The 23,172-nt window shown below is 34.3% G+C and overlaps 2 protein-coding genes across 3 annotated transcripts; one reads left to right on the forward strand and one right to left on the reverse strand.

The window, feature by feature from the left end:
* Positions 1-223: 223 nt before the first annotated feature.
* Positions 224-4,811, forward strand: LOC107904126 (probable dual-specificity RNA methyltransferase RlmN). The gene is made up of 10 exons (XM_016830399.2): positions 224-573; positions 668-743; positions 835-932; positions 1,732-1,833; positions 2,005-2,091; positions 2,691-2,807; positions 3,297-3,400; positions 3,499-3,638; positions 4,027-4,163; positions 4,264-4,811. Exons 1-10 carry the CDS (start codon positions 331-333, stop codon positions 4,438-4,440), a joined length of 1,281 nt encoding a protein of 426 aa, XP_016685888.1. The 5' UTR covers positions 224-330; the 3' UTR covers positions 4,441-4,811.
* Positions 4,812-5,167: 356 nt separating this feature from the next.
* Positions 5,168-14,262, reverse strand: LOC107904127 (AP3-complex subunit beta-A). 2 transcript variants are annotated; one of them, XM_016830402.2, is made up of 12 exons: positions 14,134-14,262; positions 13,823-14,026; positions 13,284-13,360; positions 12,621-12,870; positions 11,612-12,238; positions 10,880-11,053; positions 9,870-9,996; positions 9,673-9,782; positions 8,775-8,975; positions 6,912-7,903; positions 6,237-6,506; positions 5,168-5,829 (listed from the first exon to the last, which is right to left on the reverse strand). In XM_016830402.2, exons 2-12 carry the CDS (start codon positions 13,985-13,987, stop codon positions 5,466-5,468), a joined length of 3,357 nt encoding a protein of 1,118 aa, XP_016685891.2. In that variant the 5' UTR covers positions 13,988-14,026; positions 14,134-14,262; the 3' UTR covers positions 5,168-5,465. The 2 variants fall into 2 exon arrangements, with proteins under 2 accessions (XP_016685891.2, XP_016685890.2); XM_016830401.2 differs by having other exon boundaries at positions 13,823-14,250.
* Positions 14,263-23,172: the final 8,910 nt, after the last annotated feature.

Consider the following 23,172-nt stretch of genomic DNA (forward strand, 5'->3'; position numbering starts at 1 on the left):
CCAGGGCCACCCACTACAAAGTGCATTTCAGGTCGAGATTAGAATTTTAAATAAAAGTATGGCCAAATGTTTTCCTCGTTTAGCACTTCATTCATTAATATTGGTATTAAAAGTAGAAATTTGGGCCAGAATTTATCCCCTTAAAGCCCATATTTCTTTCGGACCATAAGAAAAACAGAAGGCCCCATATAACTATCTCAAGCCATTGATTTGGAGTAGGGGTAAATTGGTCTTTTCATTAAAGGCTGAGGTTTAAGGTTTTAGCCATTTCATGAGGCTGAGACTGTTGATATTATACAGAGAGGGTTATTGCTCTTCAATTCAAAGACGATGAAAGCCATGTTTGCAACCAAAATTTCCATGCTTCAGCACGTTTGCGTCGTTCCTCTCGCACGTGCCACCCGTCACCGTTCCTTCACCGTCTCCGCTTCCGCCTCCACCACCGGCACGCCGTCGCGCAATCTCACCGTCTCCTCCCCTACCTCATCCTCTCGTGCCCCTCACGTGGACCCTCGCGTCCTCCTCGGCATGTCCGAACATGACCTTCAACAACTCGCCGTCGAGTTCGGCCAGGTAATTACACTACTTAAATTTACATTCATTTATTTGACTTGAAAAATTCTCATAAGTGTTCTTTTTTTCCCTTTTTTTTTTGTTAATTATATAGCAAAGTTACAGAGGGAAGCAACTACACCATTTAATTTACAAGAGAAAGGCAAAAGAAATTCAGGATTTCAGTCACTGTGAGAATCATTTTATATAATTTTTATTTATTTATTTTTGTTTATTAATTTGGTGAAATTTTAGCTCTTTTTAAAAAAAAAATAAAAACAGTGCCTCAAGCATTTAGAAATGATCTTATAGAAGCTGGATGGAAAATAGGAAGGTCTCCAATTTACCACACCGTTACTGCTGCTGATGGCACTGTTAAGGTAATTTTATGCTATTGAATGTTATATTTTGGTTGTTAATTTCTATGTTATTTGGATTTGCGATCTAGTGTATGAGTTCAAAACAGGTACATAAATTCTTAAAAGCTTTTAAATCTATTTGGAGGATGATATCTCTTACTCTTATCCGAATGTGTGGAATATAGGTGTCAAACACATGTACTTTAAGTAAAATAGAAGAGTTCTGAATATGTGTCGAACACAGGTCTCATACACATAGGCTATAGGAGAAAGTGAAGAGATCGGATAATATAGATTAATTTTACTACTTAGTTTTAAATATGGAAGCATAAAGTAAAAACTGCATTTGAGATGAAATCAAATGTCTAAATCTATGTCAAACATAGGTCTTGAGCGCATATGTCTTAGGAAAAAACAAAGAGGTTGGATAATATAAGTTATTTTCACTTAGCTTAAAAACAATAGCATGAAGTAAAAACTGCTATCGGAGATGAAATCAAAATGTTTTTAGAATATATATAAAAGTTAAACTATACTTTTGTGAATGATTATAATGTGTGGATTTTAGTTATTTGCTTATATTCTATCATATCTTTTACATATTCTAGCAACTTTAAAGAAGTAATAAGGATGTAGCGCAAAGTAATGACTAGATAGAGAGGTTCTATTTTGACTAGATTTATCCATATTTAGATTTTATCATGAACTTCTGGGTGCTCGATCTTTTCCCTGGTAAATTAGATAATATTATGCTTTGTGGTTCGTTGTCGGTTTTTATTCTTAATTATGTGTTCTTTTTTTTTTTTTGTTGATCATTCAGTTATTGTTAAAGTTGGAGGATAACAGATTGATCGAAACAGTTGGCATTCCAGTTGAAGATGAAAAGGGTTCGATGCGTCTTACTGCATGCGTATCATCACAGGTGATTTCTTTTCCATTTTTGTGATTTATGTTTTCTGGTTGCCGTTAGGAGTTGGTTGGTGGATGATTTTCTTTGCTTAGTTATGCATTTCTGGTGTTATCCCATGCAATACCTATTGATTGTTTCCTTGTTTCCTTGTTTCCTTGTTTTGTGTTTTATTTCGGTATTCAGGTAGGCTGCCCCTTGCGTTGTTCATTTTGTGCCACTGGAAAGGGAGGGTATTCTAGGAATCTTCAAAGGCATGAAATTATTGAGCAGGTATTTAATCCATTTCTTATTTTATTTTTTCCATGTACGTACATGCTTTCAAACTCTTCTATAAATTAAAGAGGCTAAAATCCGGACCTTAGCTTAGTGATTCATGTAGTCACCTTTTAAGAGGTGGCTAGAAACAGAGAGTGTTCAAGGAATCTTGAAATGCACGAACTTATTAAGCATCATATAATCCATTTCTTCAACTTTTTGCTTTTACGTACATGCTTTTATAACCTTTTTTAGAAAATAAAGAGATCAAAATCCAGAATTTAACTTAGTTGGTTTGTATAGCCGCTTTTGAGAGTTGGCTAAAAGAAAATATATTCAATGAATCTTCAAAGGCAAGAAATTATTGAGCAGACATATGATCTGCTTCTTCAATTTTCTTTTTTCATGTACATACATGCTTTTCAAAGCTCTTTCTAGAATTTAGTTCTGTTGATTTATGCAATCTCTCTTAAGTGGTGATATTTGGTAGGATTGAGATTCAATGCTAGCTAAATTCTAGATTCTGGAAGAATAGAGGCTGTTTGTTCTTTAGAATTTATAACGATGACTTTATGGTTTCAGTAATATGTGGTAAAGACAATTTATGTGAACAGGTATTGGCTATCGAGGATATTTTCAAGCACAGAGTGACAAATGTAGTGTTCATGGGAATGGGGGAGCCCATGTTGAATTTGAAGTCAGTACTTGACGCTCATCGATGCTTGAATAAGGTGGATTGTTTGCAAGTTGCAACTTTTTCTGTCACAACATATTAGTGGTCTAAAGTATTATTATAGTGTGATATAAAATGTAGTTGATTCTTCTTCTTCCTAATAAAGGAAACCTTTGTTTCTACTAGGATGTAAACAGTACTTTGTGTCACAGGCTACTCGGGTTCATCTTGAAAAACAATTCAAATTTTGCTCAGTTATTTTTGAGTTAAACCAGTTCAAGCTATTGAATGAGTTGAATTTCAGCATCCTAATTTTACTCAATTAAACAAGCCTAATTGATTGAGGTCAAGCAGTGTGTTCTTTATCTCAAATCAAGCTCCATCTTCAAAGTAAAATTCTTGAGCTTGAGGCGAGCTTTGAGACTCGAATTTTTAGTTAAGCTCGACCTTGTGCATCTTAAAACTTAAGTTCGATCTGGCTCAATTATGTGCTGCATTACTATTAAGCTCATTTATGATGTTTGAATAATTCATTTTTGGTCTCCAGGATGTTCAAATAGGGCAAAGAATGATTACAATTTCCACTGTGGGAGTTCCAAACACCATAAAAAAACTAGCTTCTCACAAGCTTCAATCAACATTGGCCGTCAGGTTTGTTTTATGTAAAAACTGCAACTTGACTCGAATATCTAAAGGATATTGATTCTTAAGCTTTTTCAATGTTAATTTAACTGACTTATTGTCATTAGCTTACATGCTCCGAACCAGAAACTCAGGGAAATGATTGTGCCCAGTGCAAAATCTTACCCTCTTGATGCAATCATGAAGGACTGCCGGGATTACTTTGCCGAAACCAGTCGGCGAGTCTCCTTTGAATATGCACTGCTAGGTACCTGATGTTTCACATTAATAAGTTTCTTTCATGCCCAGTGTTGTCATTGCATGTAGTGCCACAGAAAACAAAAGCTCTTTGTGAATGCTTTGGTTTATCTAGGCGTCACAAAAAAGCTTGCCCGATTGATATTCTCTTTAATTTCTTTATTTTTCTAGTTGTTGCCTTTACTAGTAAGAAAGGAGATAACATCAAATACTTCTTAACGTTCTGTAACATAAGCTGGGCAACTTTGTTTATATATAGACATGGATATGCACGTTATATATACAGTATTCACACATGTATTGCACCTTACTTGGGCAAGCGCTTTTTTAGCACCTTATTACTACTTTTGCGACTTGAAGTGGCTTAAAGCTGTAATTTTATTTTATTTTTAATGCAGCTGGGGTGAATGATTCAGCAGAACAAGCGCGAGAACTAGCTGAGCTACTGCATGAATGGGGACGTGGTTATCATGTCAATCTGATACCTTTCAATCCGATAGAGGGCTCTGAGTATCGACGGCCGAACAAAAAAACAGTATACCTACAACTATTTATTGTTTCCCCCTCATTTCTGACCGATATAAATCCTTGAATTTCTTGATCATATACATTAATCCTGAATTCTATTTTCGCAGGTGTCAGCATTTGCAGGTGCACTGGAGTCTCGTAAAATAACTGTTAGTATTCGTCAAACAAGGGGTCTGGATGCAAGCGCTGCCTGCGGTCAGCTAAGAAATAACTTCCAGAAAAGTCCTCTGATTATTGAATCTGACCGTGAGGAATCGCAATCAGATGTTGCGGTTGCATGTTGAATGTTGATGCCATGATTTGGGGCTGGTGCATTTTTGCCGTCAATGTTATATGGAAGGGGGAGGGGGAGCAACAGTTTGGGATATCTTAAAATCGGCGTTAAAGGTTCATGAGTAAATTCACAGTCCAATCTTGGCACGGATGATTCGTGATTCAGGTTTTAATACCCTTCACCAAACCATGCGCAGCCCTAGTTCTATGTGTACACAATTAAGTCTTCAACGCGGGCAAAAGTTTATTCAAGTCGACTGGAGGGTCCTCCTCCATCTCTTTATTTGTGTAATAATCACTCAAAATAATGAATAGTTTTAAATTTTCTAAATTTTGATGCCTCTAGTTTCATTTATTATTTAGTAAAAATATGTTATAAGTCTATGTTCTCGAAAATTTTGAAATTTAGTTCTTGTATTTTTATTTTTAAGAATTTAATTTCTTTACTTTTTAGATCCTAAAGTTTTAATAGTTAACATTGTTAAAATTATTTTATTAAATAAAAATAATTATATTATTACCAAGTATTTTTTTTATTTCAAAATGACACATTAATTTTAACAGTATTAATAATTAGACCTTGAACTTTAAATTGAACCTTAAATTAAAATATGAATGATAAATTTTTTTTATTGAAAATAAAAGTGTTTGTCAAAACATTAATAACGGTAAATAAAAAAGACATAAACTCTGCTAAAAGAACTAAAAAAAGAGAGCATAAAACAGATCATTTCCACATAAGGGGAAAAAAATGAAATCATAATAATTCACAATTCGATGAAATAAAAATTCATCACTGGTGAACAACAATATGAATTAAAAAAAAAATCGTTTCTCTTTTTAACTGTTCGTATTCAACCCTCATTGGAAAGAGTATGATCATATGATCTTTCAAGGATCTTTTTAATACATAATAAAACTTAAAAGCAAAAAAAAAAACCCTAAATTCAACCATATCTAGCACTCAATCATAATCTGATTGCTCTTCAAACATTGACAAGGTCGTCAATTTCAACCAAAACCACCAAAAATGATTTTAAGAAAGGGCAGGCTCAACTAAGAAATTTGCTATTCTGTTCAACAGATTTAGGCCGAAAACAGTTTCTTCACAGTTTACTTTAATGGATAAGTTTAATGGATCAGTGCACTTACCTTCAACACCAAGGGTAATTAAACAAGGAATCGAACTACTCAAGATTTCAGAGCTAAACCGTAAGCGCAAACCCGATGCATCGTCTAGGTTAGTAGCAATGGGCATATCGACAGATACGATACAAAGATTTGCATTGCTAAGCATTTTTAGTGCTAAGCTCTCACAAATTGCAAGAAATTTGTCTTTGACTAACAAGCTATCCCCATTCTCCTTGTTTAGCTCCACAATGTGGTCAGTGAAAGTGCAACTGTTATACATAAGAAAATATGGTGAAGAATGTCGTGTAATAAAGGAATGAAACAAGTACTCATTTTACAGTATAACCTTTGAGAGGAGAAATCAATGTTAAAAAACCGGAGTGGAGGTCAAACTAGTGGGACCTCTGGTTCAACTGGTCGTTTGATCAAAACTCCCTTCTTTTAAAAAGAAAAAAAATTCTATGCTGGTTCAGTGGCTCCCCATGTTAGAAAACTATGTTGGACCGGATAGCCTGCTAGTTCCCAATTCAATCGATCCAAGCGGCTATGCTGGTCTGATTTTTTAATCATGGGGAGAAATCAAATTGCCATGATATTTATTTTTAAAAAAAAGTTGTAAATACAAATAAATTTCAACTCAATATCCAGCAGAGAGAACTAAGAGGTGATCACTAACCTCCTTGCATATTCAAACATCCCTGGGAGACGAGATTCTTTATCGATGAAGACTTCAACATCCATTGGTAAGGGTTTTACAAAATATCCAATATCAGGCCGCAACTTAATTGGAAGCTTCTTCCCATCACAATATAAAGCTAGCTTCAAAGGCAATAGATGGTGATGAAAGCGAACTTGAAGAATCCTTCTTGTCGTCTGACCAGGTTCTAAAGAAACAATCGACTCCATCGGAACTAGTGTTGGCACATCATCAGAGGATGTCAAGGAGCTGCAGTATCAAGAAATTAGGCACCGAGATAACATTGCTTAAGGCATAAGACGACTAAATGCTAACACATATCAAAGAATATAATATGCAAAATGTAACATTACACGAACATATTATTTAAACAAAGAAAGTAGAACTTCAAACTGCAGAATACGAGCTAGAGCTTCTGAAATGAGATCCTTTAACTCGTCTCCTATTAAAGAATTTAGATGACTAAAATGAAAGAGTGAATTCAGTTGAGCTTGTAAATTCCTCTAGATTCTTTGATTACTGAAAGACTCATCAATATATGAACATCTGAAGGAACAACAATATAGAGCTTTTCGACAATTGATCAATCAAATAGTTAATGAAAGATGCCTAAAAATGATATCCGGGGAACTTCAAAGACAAGCATAGATGTACCTCTCATTTACAACAGCAGTCTTGTCAGCAGAATCGAAGGCTCTGTTAGATTCCTCATCAACCAAGGTTATTTCTGATATAATCTCTGATGAACAGTTCTTAAAGAAAACTTCTATGCATACAAGTAGACGGGATATACTTGATATTTCTGATGAAAAAGAATAATCCACCTTCAAACCATTTCCACTTGCAGGGTCTAACAGTGAATAACTTTTTTGTTTAACCCGCTTTCCAACATCCCCAACAGATATTCTTGCTGATGATATACGGACTTGACTTTGTTTTGGCAGGCCTGGGTTCGATGAACCAGGCTGTTCGTCCAACCATGACTCCAGAGCTTTATTCGACATCAATTCCCCCAGATTAGCAGGAGAAGACTGAGAAACTCCATTCTGATTTTCAGAAGCATTGCCGATGTCTGAAATCTGAATCAATGGATCTGCATTATAATTTCCTTCACTAGTAAATTCACTGTCATCACCACGGTCACTGCCACTAGATTCAGTGACTGAGCGCTGAGAACCATAATCAGAAGCACTTTCCTCATCTGAAGGATCTGATGATGAGCCATAATCATCTGTCCCACTGTAATCAGCCGCCCTTTTCATTTCACTCGTTCCTTCAGCCACATTGAGGTCATCAAGGAGCAAACTACAAGGCCTTGGGAGAGGCTCATACCCTGGAGCTGCATGAAGAACTATCTGCGAGAGAGACCCAGGTAGATAATACCGGTAACTAAATGATTCAGGTTTCACTTTTCTTGTTTGTCTTCCTAATATGCACTCAGCAACTATATGCAGAAGGTCGTTTTCAGGAAGATCATTTGTTTCTTCCTCCAGTCCTAGAGAGACTAAGTTGCATGATGGAAGTTTCTTCAATAAACGAGCTCGGTCACGAAGATCATAGTTCAAATCACATTCAGCCAATTCAATCAAATAGCTGAATATTTTCTTAAATGTCCACAGATCGTCTCCTGTTGCACCTTCTAGAACCTGCAAGTGCAGACAACTAAGACTTTTTCTCTAAACATTAACATCAAACAAAGAAAACTGATAAACTACAAAATGTACAACATATTAAAGATAACATGCAACAGCAACAAATTGCTGCCTCTTTTCCTATTAAGATATGCTATTTGCTGCAACTTGTTCAGACTGACAACCTCCATCCACATCATAAATAAAGCAAAAACTGATTAATCTGAGGAAGGGCAATGTTGTTTTCTGGAAATAATAGAACATTGCTACTCCAATGGATCAAGAATATCTTGATCTGAGAGTAGAAAATGCTGGCATTAACTTAGACAAAAGGAAAGAACTGGAAGGGCTTAGTGACAAGCAGTGGAATCATCAGGCATCAAAAGAAACCAGAATATTGCATAAGTTTTCACTCCAAATGAGAATTAGTTTCGGTAGAACTCCTTGGACAATTGCCAGTGGAAACAATATCAATTACCTCCAGAGAATTCAAAAGATGTAGAGTATAGATGCTAATGTATATAACATGCTTGACCACATAGAAAGGTAAATATCCCGTTTGCGCATCAGTCTAATGTGTGTATCTGACATAGGAAACAAAATCATGACCAGGTTTCCAAGTTTTAGTTTTCTTTCATTTTCTTTGGAAGAAAGACATCTACTTCAATTGCCATTACAAATCCTCTGACTACATAAAAGAATCCAAAAAACGAATGGTGTTCAAAACCCAAGTGTTGCAAGTATATTTTTTTTAAGAGAGAACAGAGAGAGGATTCCAAGTGCTAATCTTAAACTATTTCTATGTATATAAATAGTAAATGGAACATATTACAGAGGCAGCAACTATAGCACATTAAAAGGAGAATATTATGGCTCTGGAAAATACCTTACACACTGTGTTAAGAATTTGAAGCTTTGTTTCTGGTGCTTCTGAAGGAAAACCCCATGCAAGATACTTCAGCACCGTGGTTAACATCCTAGGAATTATCTCACCCAAAGAGCTATATTCTCCAACCATCCAAATAATCATTGCACGAGCTGCAGGCACCTTGACTGAATCCAAACGGCGGACCAACTGAATTATAACCTTTAAAAGAAAGAAAGGAAAAGGTCAATTATCAACCAACTAATATGAACCTCTGAAAATACTACAAGGCTTATAAAGAAGTTAGAAAGTAGGATAGAGTAATAGAGAAACGTCAAGTAGAGCATCACTGTAGTAGCCATTCTCATTAAGCCCACCTTACCGACAAAGTAAAAGTAAATATAGACATAAAGTTGCAACAATAAGTAGAAACAAAATTCAGGAACAGCTGATGAAAGAAACATCATAAAGTATGTGCTATATAAAGCTTAACAATAAACAAGCAGAAAAAGCATACATTCTCATGACTTGGTGGGTCTTGCTTTATGGTTGATTTTATAGACACTAGTAATTGTATCACATGCGTGTGCATATGGTAACTACATATTTAAAACACACCCATGCGTGTGAAAATTACACAAAATAATAAATGAAATCTATCGTTTGAAACTAATAATGATATGATATATGCAATATTTGAACACACATGTGCGTGTGAAAATAACATATAATAAATAATGAAATATAAGGTTTGTAACTGATAATAATACAATATATGCATATGTACAAAAGTAAAATAAAACGAATTAGTTTAAACTGTGAATTGAAAGCAGAAACACAAATAATTTAAATATTCAGCTAAAAAAAAAGCAGAAAGGCAAAGCTAAAGCTTAAAAAGAAACAAGCAAAAAAAGGATACCTTCTCATGACTTGGTGGGTCTTGCTTTATGATTGATTTTATAGACATAATAACCTGAGTCAAAATACCCGCTTCTTGATCTTCAAACCCAAAATCTTCAGTCACGAACTCTGCAAAGTTCAGCATCAGCTCAAAGAACAAGGACTAAATTCTCTAGAACATTACTAAACAACCAGTAGTAGGAAAGAGGGACTAACCCTGTCTAGTCAGAGCCAACAGCCCATCTACACATATATGTGCCATTTTTGGAAGCCGTTGCACACATAGACCAATTACAGCAACTGTATCAGCAGCGAATCGCCTGTCTGGATCTCTAATATAATCCTAAGAACAAACAAAAATATAAGTATCAATTCGTGCAATCAAGGGTTAGCATACTTGCATAACAAATGCAATTTCAACAGGTCAACTGGACTCAAGATCATTTCTTTTGTGATACTGACTAAGAAATGGCTTAGTGTCACTCAGATGCTCAAAAGTGGAAACTGAAAATTATTGAATTTTTTCAAATCCATTGCGTTCCAATCTCTTTGTTTTTCCTAACACATATCAGGGGAGTTACTAGTACATTTTTTTCTTTCTTTTCAGTTTTCCAAGGTTGATAGAGTAAGGATAAGGCCTTGGACAGTCAAGCACCAAAAGTACAATATACATAAGGTTAGGTAAGCAACTTCAGTAACAGGTAACTTAGATGAGCTCAAATGTGCAACCTCCTTTTAAATAGAATCTGAATAGTCATGGATTAAAAAAAGAAAAGAAAAAGAGCTGTATATTGGAAAACTAACCAGAACAATCTGTTTAAAATTAAGGTGATCCAGAAATGGTCCATATAACACATTTAGGAACAATCTGTTTAAAATTAAGGTGATCCAGAAATGGTCCATATAACACATTTAGTTTAGTTACTTAGTAAGGCTTTTGCCAGTACAAAAATAATTCCAATGATATAGTATCACATCAAATACACAGAAGCAAATCCTAAAACAAAATGATTTGCATAGAATGAAAAAGGCCAGAAATAACATCCTACTCAATACTGAGGACTACAGTGATATCTTTTTCTAGAACATCTAGATGGATGTGTAGGAAACTAATTGCAAAAACCCAGAGAAAAGTTTCAATGCGACATTTATTTCTTCTGTCTTCTATATCTACAAAATGCAAATCACAAGAAGGATAAGAAATTTCTTAGGAAGGCAGCTACTACCTGAAACTCTTTGAAAATAGAAGAAATGGACGAATCTGTAGCAATGTAAGAAAGTATCTCAAGCTTCAAGGCTTTGATTTGATATGATTCAGAAGAGAAAATGAAGAAGTCCTCAAAGTATGGAGCAAAGAGAGAAGGCATTGCTTTAGCAAACACTTGAATGTTGCGTAGAACCTGCTCATGCAAATCAAAATAACCACTTTAGCCACCTCCCAGCAATAAACTTGAAACATAAATTAGGAAGATTAACCAAAATCTAAGAATTGGATATACCAAAGGAAATGTCACAAGAGTAGTAATCATAAAACAATTAAAGTATGGAACTCCAATTACATAAAAACCATGTAATGTGGCATTATCCACATCATATATGCAGCTACTGGCAGTATGGATGGAGCAAGACCAAACCATAATATAACCTTAAAAAAGAACTTTGTAGTAATAATTCTTGTGTAATTCATAACATAAAGACACTACTAAATCAAATACTTACTTGAAATTATGATAAGCATGAACAAAACAAGGTAAAATCTTCCATGCTCATTGAAATAGAGAACTCCAAAATGAAGTAAAGCATCCAACTAAGAACATTCATGGATACATACATGTGTGCACATTTTACATGGTGTTCGTATGCACAACTACCTATCATGTTTCATATAAACATAGAACAGTTTAAAGATGTCATATTGTAAATGCATGAAATAGAAGAAATAAGGACATGTAATATACCACATATTTTGAGGCATTAGAGGACCTCAGCAAATACAAGATTGGTTTAATGATTCTCTTAACATCCTCCTTTGGTGCCATAACCCAGTGTACACCAGCAGCTGCTAGTACCACAGCACTGTTGTTACTCCATAACAGGGGAGATGTAGAATAAAGCAGGATCTTGACATCATCATTACTTTTTCCAGATGTAAATTGTGCACCATTTAATTCAAAAGACTCCCTGTTGGCACAACTTGACCTAGATAAATATTCATCCGGACCCTCCATATAGCACCTGGAAACTGTGTTTACAAATTCAGAATCACATGTCCCACTCAAGTCAGTGGATTCCTTTACTAGTCCAGAGTCAACATCTGAACCATCTTTTGCAGAATGTGAGCTCTCAGTACATTGCAGAGAATACATAATGGATTCTTTCACTAGCCCATGCCTTGCAATAACATAGCGTAAAAGAATTCCAATCAAGACTATCTGACCCCACTCTTCCACATCAGGAAGAATCTCACATAACTTTCTATAATTCCTCCCAACCAAAGATAAATTATATGGACAAACAGAAGCAAATGCAGCAGCAGCAGCACCAACTACGGCAGGGGAGCGGTCATTTAACAACATCCCAACAATCTGCGAAGTATAATTAATTAATGGTACAAATCCAACCCTATCGAAATGTATTATAACAAGAGATAGATGTCTAAGGTGTCATGCTACTAAAGACATCTAAAATTGAACGTCCAAGTAAAGAAGCACAAATCTATGAATGTTTATTTAGGTGCAAAAAAATTCCTGAAAAATGCAGGCACAAAAGATGAAGAGATATTATCTTTGCATATTGCATGCCAAACTAGTCTAAAACCTTCTGTCCAAAAATACCAAACCTTTTAAGGAAGCAGTTTTTGACTGATCTTAACAATGGAAATCGAGTCGTAGCAAAGTAAGGTCATAATAAATGGTGGAGAACATGAAAGCAAAAATAACCATGAAGAAATAAATCTATCAAGTGAACCTCTTCAATTGCCGAGGTATGTTCCTCTAGGCTCAAATCATGTACTTTTGGAAGAGCACTAGCTGCACATTTTCTAACATAGACAGATGGATCTCTAGCACACTTGCCCACAGCCACCAGAACAAGAGGTGCAATAACATGAAGACGAATTCCAGCCATGGTGCGAAGTGCCCATGCTCTCACCAAGGGATTAGGGTCCCCCAAATCCTTCTGGAAACAATTAATTGACAACAATGCTTCGTTGGGACGCCTACAAATTTAAACACAGAAACATTAACAATAAGTTCAATCTACCTGCTTAAATACAAGAAATACAATCCAGGTCACTCATCACCTCTCCTTTGAGCCACTATTAATTTAAACTAATGAGTTTCCACCATCTCAAGCACTGCTTTTATTAAGAAAAAGAACAGTTCTTCAAAATGAATTGTAATTAATTAAACTTGAAAAGTGCTTAAAAACCATGATCTAATAACTACTCTTATCTAAAAACTAGTTAAACTTGATACCATTTCTATCCGGTGCAATTAGAGATAGATTTCAAGCAAGCATGTTCTTTGTTCATACTAATAATTTCCTCATTTACTAATATTGCTTCTTAACATATGGAAGCAACCATAGGAAAATAAAAAGAATATTGTTAGAGAAGTTTGCGAAACATACTTTTCAGCATAATGCAGTAGATACAAATAAACAAGTTTCTTTACTTCCAAAGATTGAGATGCCACGTTTTTAACAACCTGTAATTCAAGCAACCAAAGAGATGAAAAACATATATACACCTCAATTAACAAACAAATATAAGATTTAAAAGTATCCATTACCAAACCCTGATTTCATATCATGAATGTAATTATGAACAGCTATCTGTATTTATCCACAGTCGTAGACCCGATTCAACCATTTCTTCACTGATCAGAGTACAGCTATCAATAAAGATCCAATGAATTATAACTACAACACTCGATAGCTTAATTTTCTTTCACAATTATCCTGTGATAAGTTCACTACACCTTCTATTAAACAATGATATTTAAACTTTTAGACACTTAAATTTATTTACACTTTCCAGAAACCTTATCAGCAGTCAAAACGGTGCTCTGAATGAAATTACAAAATCCAGATCACTTCAATATTAAATTTTAAGTAATTTTTTCAGAGTTCATTCAATAAAAAGAAATCAATAATGAAAAACAAATTACCTGAGGGAAGTAATTGGAGACGTCGAAGCCTTGAGCGATGAGAGCGAGGAGTCGCTTGAGAGCCTCACACTTCTCCGAATCGAATTTACTATCTAAAAGCGGAGCTATGCTGACATCATCCGGATCGTCGTAGAGGTGAGCATCGGTTCCGATCCGGAACACCATCGTCGATGCCTTGCTCAACGTCTCCGCCGTCGCTCCGAACTGTGGAAACATTTCCGATTAGTATTTCCTTTTTCTTCTTTACACAAATTAAGAATTCATCAAAATTGAATTTGAAAAATTAATTTCAAGGGGGAAATTGAGAAGACTTTGTGATCTCTTGATGTACTAATGGAAGCATTCGACGGAGTGAACAAGCGCGGAGCTGGATATGGGATGTTTGGTTAGCAGGATAAAGTTTATCCCATTTAGGATTATGATGACATACATTGATGGATAAGAAGCCGAGAAAAGGGTTTTGAGTGTTTAGGTCCGTCGAGATTTACTATAGGTTAAATTCTGCTATTAGTCCTTGTACTTTGAGAAAGTTGTGAATTTAGTCTATATATTTTAATTTGATCAATTTTAGTTCTTATACTTTTTGAATTTTGAAATTTTAATCCTGACTCAAACACTAGAATTGAATATGTTATGTTAAACTCAATGACTAGTTTTGTACTATGCATATAGTTGTAGATTTAGTTTATATTTTCCAATTGGATCATTCTAAGTCCTTATAATTTTCGAATTTTGAAATTTCTATCTTGACGTAATTACAGTATTTAATCCATTAATTGGACTTTTAGTGAGTAATATGTGGAACTAACAAGCTAACATGACATTACACATATGATGATATGTTTGCTACATTATATTTTGAGAATAGCATAACTTAACTTAATTAATTTAACCATTATCATTTGGTGGGGACTAAAATATTAAAATTTGAATAGTACAAGGACTAAAAATAATCAAATTAAAGTATAATGATTAAATCCATAACTTTCATAAAGTATAGGGACTAATAATAGAATTTAACCTTTACGATATAATAGGTGTTGATGAAAATCAATTGATTATGCTACCATTTTAATAGTTTATATTTTTTTAATTTTTTAAAGAATTAATCAAACGTTTATCAATAGGGGGTAAAGTGTAATTTTACCATGTATTAACTTAAAACTTTATCAATTTTAAAGGGCCAAAATATAAATTTATCATTTTAGAGGGTCGAGGTCCCTGCCAGCCTCTGCCGTTGCCCTTGTTTATAATGATCATTGAAATAATGCAATTAACTTAATTCGGTTGGTTTCCATTAAGAAAACACTTAATTTAGTTGATTATCTCGATTTAAACTAGTTCAATGGTTAAACTATCCACTCAAGTTAGAAAGTTCGTACAAAATTGGAGAGGGTTTGGACAAAAATATTAACCTCAAAAAATAGGTTTAAGCAAAAAAAATAGACCTGTTTAAAATATGGGTCAAACTTGAGTTCAAACATTTAAGGCTCGAGACCAGTCCGCTTGAATCACTTTCTATATTATTTAAATTAAATATATAGTAATTTATAAATTATAATGCAAACATTAAAAAAAAGAAGAAGTTAAGTCGCTTATATATAAAAAAATTAATAAATGAAAACATATAAATATATTGAATATTAAATTAAAAATAATAGGGTAAACTACACTTAATGTCACTAAACTATTAGTAAGTTTACGATTTGGTCGCTCAATTTCAAAAAGTTACAAAATGACCATTTCACTATTTAAAGTTTTTTTATTTAAGTCACCATATTATTCGGAAGTTTTTATTTAAGTCACTAGTTGTTAAGTTTCTTTTTTAAGTTTGGTTAGTGAGCTCCAAGTGACGATTCAATGACTGGTACAATGGATCAGTATCTATCGACGAGTAGTAGAACATACCTTCAATTTAAGTTGATCTAAAAGTTAGTGTCAGAGATCGAAGAAAAAAGTTGTTTGAATTTTGGCTCGCAGACTGGTGGCATTCAAAGTTGTTTCTTGAAAAACAATGAATTGCAGAAGAGAATGGAAAAAAAGCTTTCATTTGGTGCAGACCATGTGAATAAAGAAAGCCATATAGTTGTGATTTTAACAACTCAGTGACTTAAATGAAAACTTTCAAATAGTTTAGTGACAATTTTATAACTTTTTAAAGTTGAGTGACCAAAACATAAACTTACTAATAGTTTAGTGACCTTAGGTATAGTTTATTCAAATAATATGATTTTTTTTCTTAAAAAATAAAAAATAACATAAGTGGATCTAAAATGGACCGATGTTAGCTATTTATAAATATTAGTAGGCTTAAGTAAATATTTAAACTCATATTTTAAATCATGCTAAACTTGAATAAGTATAAAATATATTAATATCATGTTTAAGTCCAAACTAATCCACAAATAACTCTATCATATTAAAGTGGTGTTTTAATTATTATTATTTAAAATGATATGAAGTGGTCAAAAGCCAAAACCCATTTCCTAAGCAAGAAACAGAAAACCTTAAAGACACTCATACATCGTAAACCAAAAGTCGAAACGAGATCCCCTTGTCCCTTTCCAAAAATTTGAAGAAAATCTCACAAAAAACTTAACTTTCAGGCAACCCACCATTTTCTGCTTAATTATTTTTTCACTCCTCTAATAATATAATATTTTTTTCTTTTTTTTCTTAGTGCTTAATTATAAATATGTTAAAATCATTAATTAAAATAAAAAAATATTTTTTAAAATAATACAATGTGTTAATATCTAATTACAAATATTTAATGGTTATATTTAAATATTTAAAATATAGCTTATATATTAGGCAAATTACACATAAAAGCCCTATTTTTTTAAAATTTACCGAAATGGGCCTGGTAAATAATTATTTACCGGAATGGGCCAATTTTCCCGAAAGCGCGTCCACGTCAGCGCGATGTCAGGGTACGTGACAGGAAAACGCGTCCCTGAGGGAGCGTTTTGCCCGTTTTTGGGTTTTAGGGTTTAAGGTTAAAAATTAAATAAATAAGAGTTTTAGGGTTTAGGGTAGAGGTGTTCATGGGCCAGGCCCAAAAAAAATTTTGGGTGGCCCTGCCCGAAATATGGGCTTGAAATTTTGTCCAGGCCCGGCGCGAGAAAAAAATTCTAAGCCCGAGCCCGGCCCGCCCCAACCCATTTTTTAATAAACACCAAAAAAAATATTTTAAATATAAAAAGAATAAAAAAGTATTTTAAAAATATTTTAAAATTAAAGAATAAAAAATATTTATTATATTCGGGTCGGGCCGTGCCATGCCGTGCCGTGCCGGGCTCGAGCCAAAAAGGTGGTGCCGAGGCCCGACCCATTTTCTAAACGGGCCTCGCTTTTTTCCCAAACCCATATTTCGGGCCTATATTTTTACCCGAACACTCCCATATTGTTTGCCCGGCCTATGAACACCTCTAGTTTAGGGTTTGTCAATTAAATTATTTATAATTTTCATAATTGGATTAGTTTTCGTGTTTATTATTTTTTAAGAAAAATCAATTAAATTAGGGTTTAGGGTTACTTGAGTAATTTAATTAAAAAATTTTAAAAATTAAATTAGGGTTAGGGTTAGGGTTAAGGTTTGAGTTTAGGGTGTTTTTAAGTTAAGGGTTTTAAGGAAAAAGCAAATAAATTAGGGTTTAGAGTTTAGAGTTTGTCAATTAAATTATTTATAAATTTTTCAAAATTGGATTAGTTTTCGTGTTTATTATTGTTTAAGAAAAAATCAATTAAATTAGAGTTTAGGGTTACTTGAGTAATTTAATTAAAAAATTTAAAAATTATATTAGGGTTAAGGTTAGGGTTAAGGTTTAGGGTGTTTTTAAGTTAAGGGTTTTAAAGGAAAAAATCAAATAAATTAGGGTTTAGAGTTTAAGGTTTGTCAATTTAATTATTTATAAATATTCGTAGCCCAAATTGGATTAGTTTTCGTGTTTATTATTTTTAAGAAAAAATTAATTAAATTAGGGTTTAGGGTTTGTCAAGTAAATTACAATTACTTTATTCAAAACAACATTTTATATATTTTATTAAATGAAATAATATAGAAATATTCAACATATTGCCTTATTTAAAAGAATTTCTATTATATTAAAAAAGTAAAAGTAAATTTCTATTTGAGTACGAAGTGTACAAATATAAAAGAATTTCTATTTTATTACATCAAATAATATCAAAATATTCAAAATGTTTATACAAATATATTAAAATAAAAATCAATCTTCGTGCCCACCGGATTCAATGCCACATGGCGGCCGTCAACAGTTATGCGCTGGATTCCTCCTTTGTCTAGCTTCCGGCGAGGGTTGTGGTTGTTCCGGCGGGGATTCTGGTTCCTCCGGTAGGGTATCTGATTGTCGATGTTGGGACGATGAGCCACCTTGATAGAATAGTGACTGTGGAGGTGTTTGCATCACCAACGACGAAGCTGTTTGAAACTCATACGGTGATGGAGATTGGTAAAAAGAAGAGCTCCCCGATGGTCCCTCTTGCGATCCCTTGTGCGATGCTGGCATATACATCGGTGGTCCACTCGGCGTAACAGAAAATGGAGATGAACAGGGCCATGGACTCCAACCTGCCATAGGACTCGAAAAAGGAAACATATAAGGGTTAGGATACATAAAAGGGTTAGGATACGCACCTGGCATCATCAGAAAAATCTATGCCGTGGGCATCGTCGGTTGAACTGTTGGGTTGGGTGACTGTGTCAGTGCTCTCGCTGGGCCTGGTGATTGAATGGCCGCTGATGATTGGCCGAGTGAATGTGTGGGCCTCGTTGATGGGCCTCGTTCCCTTTGGACACGTAATTGTCGCTGTCTCTCCTCTGCCGATAGTAAATACGGCTTGCCATGGATCCTAAACCATGGCATGTATTCCGGCATGCACGCTAACTCCGAAATGATGATCGGTTCCCGATTAGGTATATAATCATACTGATCTTCCCACATTTGGATGTAGTACGACCAGAATCTCAGCCAATCTGTATGCAATTTCCATAGGTGATTTTGTGATGATCATTAAACACCTTAGGTCCTACGGGAATCGATTGTCTACATCTAAATTGCCGTAATACTCTGTCCGACTGGTGCATCTCCACGGTCGCATAGTTGACCAATGCAACTTTCACATGCAAAGCGTTTGGATTTTGGAGGTACTTATTCGGAATTACTACCCGAATTGCCGGATCCTCGTATGGTGCCTATTGAAACTATATGAACATGATGCGTATATTAGTTATATACATAATACTAAATACTAAATACTAATCGACTAGCTCATGATGGAAATATCAATTTTATTTAATACTTACTTGTGCTTCTGACTGTTGGTCTAATAGAAGTCGTATGTCTTCAAAAGAGGTAGGTAATCGAGCATAACTTGCCGGATGGCTCCACCTAATTAAATAAATTTTTAGCATACTATTATTTTTAAAATCTACGCAATAATTATAAAATTTAATATAAAATTTACCTCGTTATAAGTAGGAATGTATATGGGTGGTCCACTCGAGGACATAAAAATGAAAAGCGAAACCGTGCCCATGACTGCAGTAGTGACAGGCAACCTCCGATTCTCGCTTTACTCGGTCACGTCGCCCCGCACATCTCCAGATATAATGTTGCCAACACGGCAGACCCCCAACTAAATTCACCAGCTGTTCTAAAATCAACGAGTTTCAGTAGCCATCTTAGATGCACGAGGTTCCGTGACAAGTCCGGCATCAGATAACCTCCAATTATCTGAAGAATGTATGCCCGAGCATATCGAATTCTTTCTACTTCGGTTGAATCATCATCCGAATCCGGGAATGTGTCTCGTAACCAGCCCATCTCGATCCGACTTCCATTAATTTTCTTCAGAATAGCGCCCAAAAGCTCGTAGCACACCGCTCCCCAATCGCCAGATTGAATAGACCCGGTGACTGGGTACCTGTCCACCGGCAATCCCAATTGCAGATTGATATCTTCCAAAGTGATAGTGCACCCTCCACATGGAAGATGGAATGCGTACGTCTCGGGTCTCCACCTCTCAATCAACGCACTGATAAGTTTCGGGTCCACCTTGCATCCCCGGCCTACCGTCGCCACGTGCCAAAAATCCGCTTCCCGCAGGTAATTCTCTACCAACGGTGATAGAGGACCATGCATATTACGGATATAACATTCCAATATCCGATCTACAGACTTTTATAACAAATAATAAATTAATAATTATTTAAAAATGCATAAATAAAAAAATCTTAAATAATATTTAAAAAATAAATTTAACACTTACCATTTCGTTCGACGGATATGTGCTTATTATCAAGACGAATCAATTTCCGGACATTGCTAAATTCGTACAAATTTTTACGATTTAAAAAATTAGAATTTTTTAAAAATAATTAAAAAATAGGGATTTAAGAAAAATTTGAGAGGAAATTGAGAGCAAATTGAGATTAAACATGGATTTCAGAGAAATTTGGAAGGAAATTGAGAGCAAAATGAGATGTTGCTGAGAGAATAATAGAGAAATGATTAATTTGTGAAAAAAAAAGAAGGGGTGGGGGGTTTTTGTAGTTTTTTTTTACCGTTGGGGGGTTCACCAAGTCCCCAGGGACGCGCTAACATGGCAGGAAAACGCATCCACGTCAGCGCGTTTTATGTCCATGTCGACAAAGCGCACCCTTGAGGACTCATTTTCCTGTCACGTACCCTGACATCGCGCTGATGTGTCTCGGTATGGGCCCATTCTGGTAAATAATTATTTATCGGGCCCATTTTAGTAAATTTTTAAAAAATAGGGCTTTTTTGTAATTTGCCCTTATATATTCTAATTAAAATTTATAAATAATTAATATTTATTGGTTAAAAATATTTAAATTTTGTATTTCATATATTAAAATATTAACAATAAGTTATAATAATTTTTTTATATTCTTACTAAAATATAATAATATTAACTAATTTAAATATTATTTAAATGCATATTTGTTATTTGATAATAACATGTTTAAAATGGACATTTTATTTCTTCAAAGCACTTTTGATAGTAATGCTAAACACTCAAATTTTGAACCAAACTTTTCAAAAGTATTTCTCAAAAACACTTTTTCATAGTATTTTTCAAAAGCATTGATAAACTAGACCTTAATCATTTTAATATTAAATTAATATAATATTTATTAAAATAAATATTATATTAAATTTAATATTAAATCTTATTAAAATAATAGAATGTTTATCTACAAGATAAATATTAAATTAAGTTTAATATTAAGATAATCACTTTAATATTAAATTAATAAAATAATATTAAGATAAGTATTAAATTTAATTTAATATTAAACTATTAAATTAATATTATTTTTGAAATAATTAATCTGAAATCAGATTCTCTAGTAGAGTCTTAGTAGGAGTGTAACCCTTCTACTACTCAACCACCGATGACCAACCGTTGTCGACCACTGGGATGTTGCCGTCGCAGCCACCGACACCATCGTGTCCGGTGGTGCAGGTGCGACACCCTCACGACCCGACCAATCCGATCTAGCCACCAGTTGGACCATCAGCCTTGTTTCACATACTCGGCTCGATTCGACTAGTTTTTTGGTCTTGGTCTCGATTTTGGGCTCCCAGGTCCAATTTACGATCTCAGATCCGATTTTCAAGTTTAATTACCCATTGGGCCAATTGTATGACTTGAAAATTAACTTCTAAAAATATCATTTTAAATTTACTTGGTCAAAATTAATTTTTCCAAAAATCACTTAAAATTTCCAAATTAATTTTTCAAGAAAATTATTTAATCAAATTCTCTAGTTGAACAATTCTCATGACCACCTAATTTAATTTCACATCGAATAAATCGACTTAATTAAATTATTTCCAAAGTCGTAGAATTTTCTTTTGATTCAAATGTTGTCCGATCAAGTTTTTGTTAAGCTAGTAGAGGGAACAATCAGACATATAAAATTAGGCTCTTGTGATTGCAATTATATCCAGAAGCATCGTTCCGATAATTCGTAATTACTTAATCATGGAGTCAATTCACAAGAAGTACCATGATTGAAAACTCATTATTGTATGCTCTTTACGGAAGCAATTTATCCAATTGCTTTGTCCAATGACCTCGCCACGTGTGTGTTACCTCATATTATATCATTGATTCATTTGAGTTAAATTTGTTTACTCAATACAATCCTATTTTATCTCATTGTCACCATCGTGTTTTCTTAATGAATAATATGATCACTGTCAACAAATGATTGTGATAAATTTCTCGTTCGAGAACAAGCAACCCGTGGCCATGTTACATATTTATTAATCCATACAATGCCAATGAAAGGATATCAAAGGATATCATTAACTCTTTAATTGAGCTATGAATTCCATTGTTGCTAGTAAAGCCATGCCATACACAAGTCATGTACCCAACATACTGACTATGGGCTCGACCATCTTTAGAGTATAAGCCTCCACTTATATCAAAGCACATGAGTTGCATACACATGGTTAGTATCTAACTCAGGATTTAGGTTAATCACACCATGAACGTCACAAGTGAATTAATCCACAAACGGATTCAAAATTAATTCATCTTGGGTCCAGTCCAATGTATCATTCTACCAATGAATACATCTATGTCTCTACTCTTGGAGTCAACTGCTATGATAACCAAGACTAGCTGATACGGGGTTGGCGCGGACCAAGATCGAGTTGCCAAGTCACGAGAAACTCCTACGAAAACCCTAAACAATTAGATCTGAAACGAAACAGAAAATTAAAAGATTAAATTTTTGAATTTTCAGATCTGAAATAAAATCCCCAAAACAGTAAAGAATCAAATAGAGAATAGAAATAAGTGTTAATAAGGAATCTTGAAACCCTAGAAGAGATTGCGATTCTGCCCAATTGAACACCTAGATAGTTTTCCCCAAATTTCGGCAATCTAATTTCTCCCAAAAAGAGTATGGATGAATCGGCAAGAACCCTAGAAATTGGGGATTTTTGGGCTGATTCCTTAAGATAGAAAAAGGCTGAAAACACAATAAGAACAGAAAATAGATTAGATAATGATTCAGCACAAGTAGAAATAAAGAAAGAATTGACAGTAAGAAATTAAAAGATAAGTCCTAAGAAGCCTTGAAATCTCGAAAGATCTCACAACTCCCTTCAAACGGCTCTAATCTCCCCTCCAAAGAATATCAATGGCAAGAAGAAGGTTGAAGATGGCTCCCACAATCAAAAAGATTGTTAAAACAACTTCTAAAGAAAACTCAAGAGAAAATCTTTGAAGAACTCAAAGAGAATTTTCACTCAAATCAAATCTGAAATTTTCAATGTAATTGT

This window comes from Gossypium hirsutum, chromosome D05, assembly GCF_007990345.1.
Source record: "Gossypium hirsutum isolate 1008001.06 chromosome D05, Gossypium_hirsutum_v2.1, whole genome shotgun sequence".
NCBI lineage: Eukaryota > Viridiplantae > Streptophyta > Magnoliopsida > Malvales > Malvaceae > Gossypium > Gossypium hirsutum.

What these genes read in the sequence shown, in the direction of transcription:
- LOC107904126 (XM_016830399.2), top strand. Translation starts at nt 331, where the DNA reads ATGAAAGCCATGTTTGCAACCAAAATTTCCATGCTTCAGCACGTTTGC. An exon ending in GGCATGAAATTATTGAGCAG is followed by an intron (nt 2,092 to 2,690) that starts GTATTTAATCCA and finishes TTATGTGAACAG; the next exon opens with GTATTGGCTATCGAGGATAT. An exon ending in CTTTGAATATGCACTGCTAG is followed by an intron (nt 3,639 to 4,026) that starts GTACCTGATGTT and finishes TTTTTAATGCAG; the next exon opens with CTGGGGTGAATGATTCAGCA.
- LOC107904127 (XM_016830401.2), bottom strand. Translation starts at nt 14,038, where the DNA reads ATGTTTCCACAGTTCGGAGCGACGGCGGAGACGTTGAGCAAGGCATCG. An exon ending in CTAATGCCTCAAAATATGTG is followed by an intron (nt 11,054 to 11,611) that starts GTATATTACATG and finishes TTGCATGAGCAG; the next exon opens with GTTCTACGCAACATTCAAGT. An exon ending in GTTGGCTCTGACTAGACAGG is followed by an intron (nt 9,783 to 9,869) that starts GTTAGTCCCTCT and finishes TGAACTTTGCAG; the next exon opens with AGTTCGTGACTGAAGATTTT.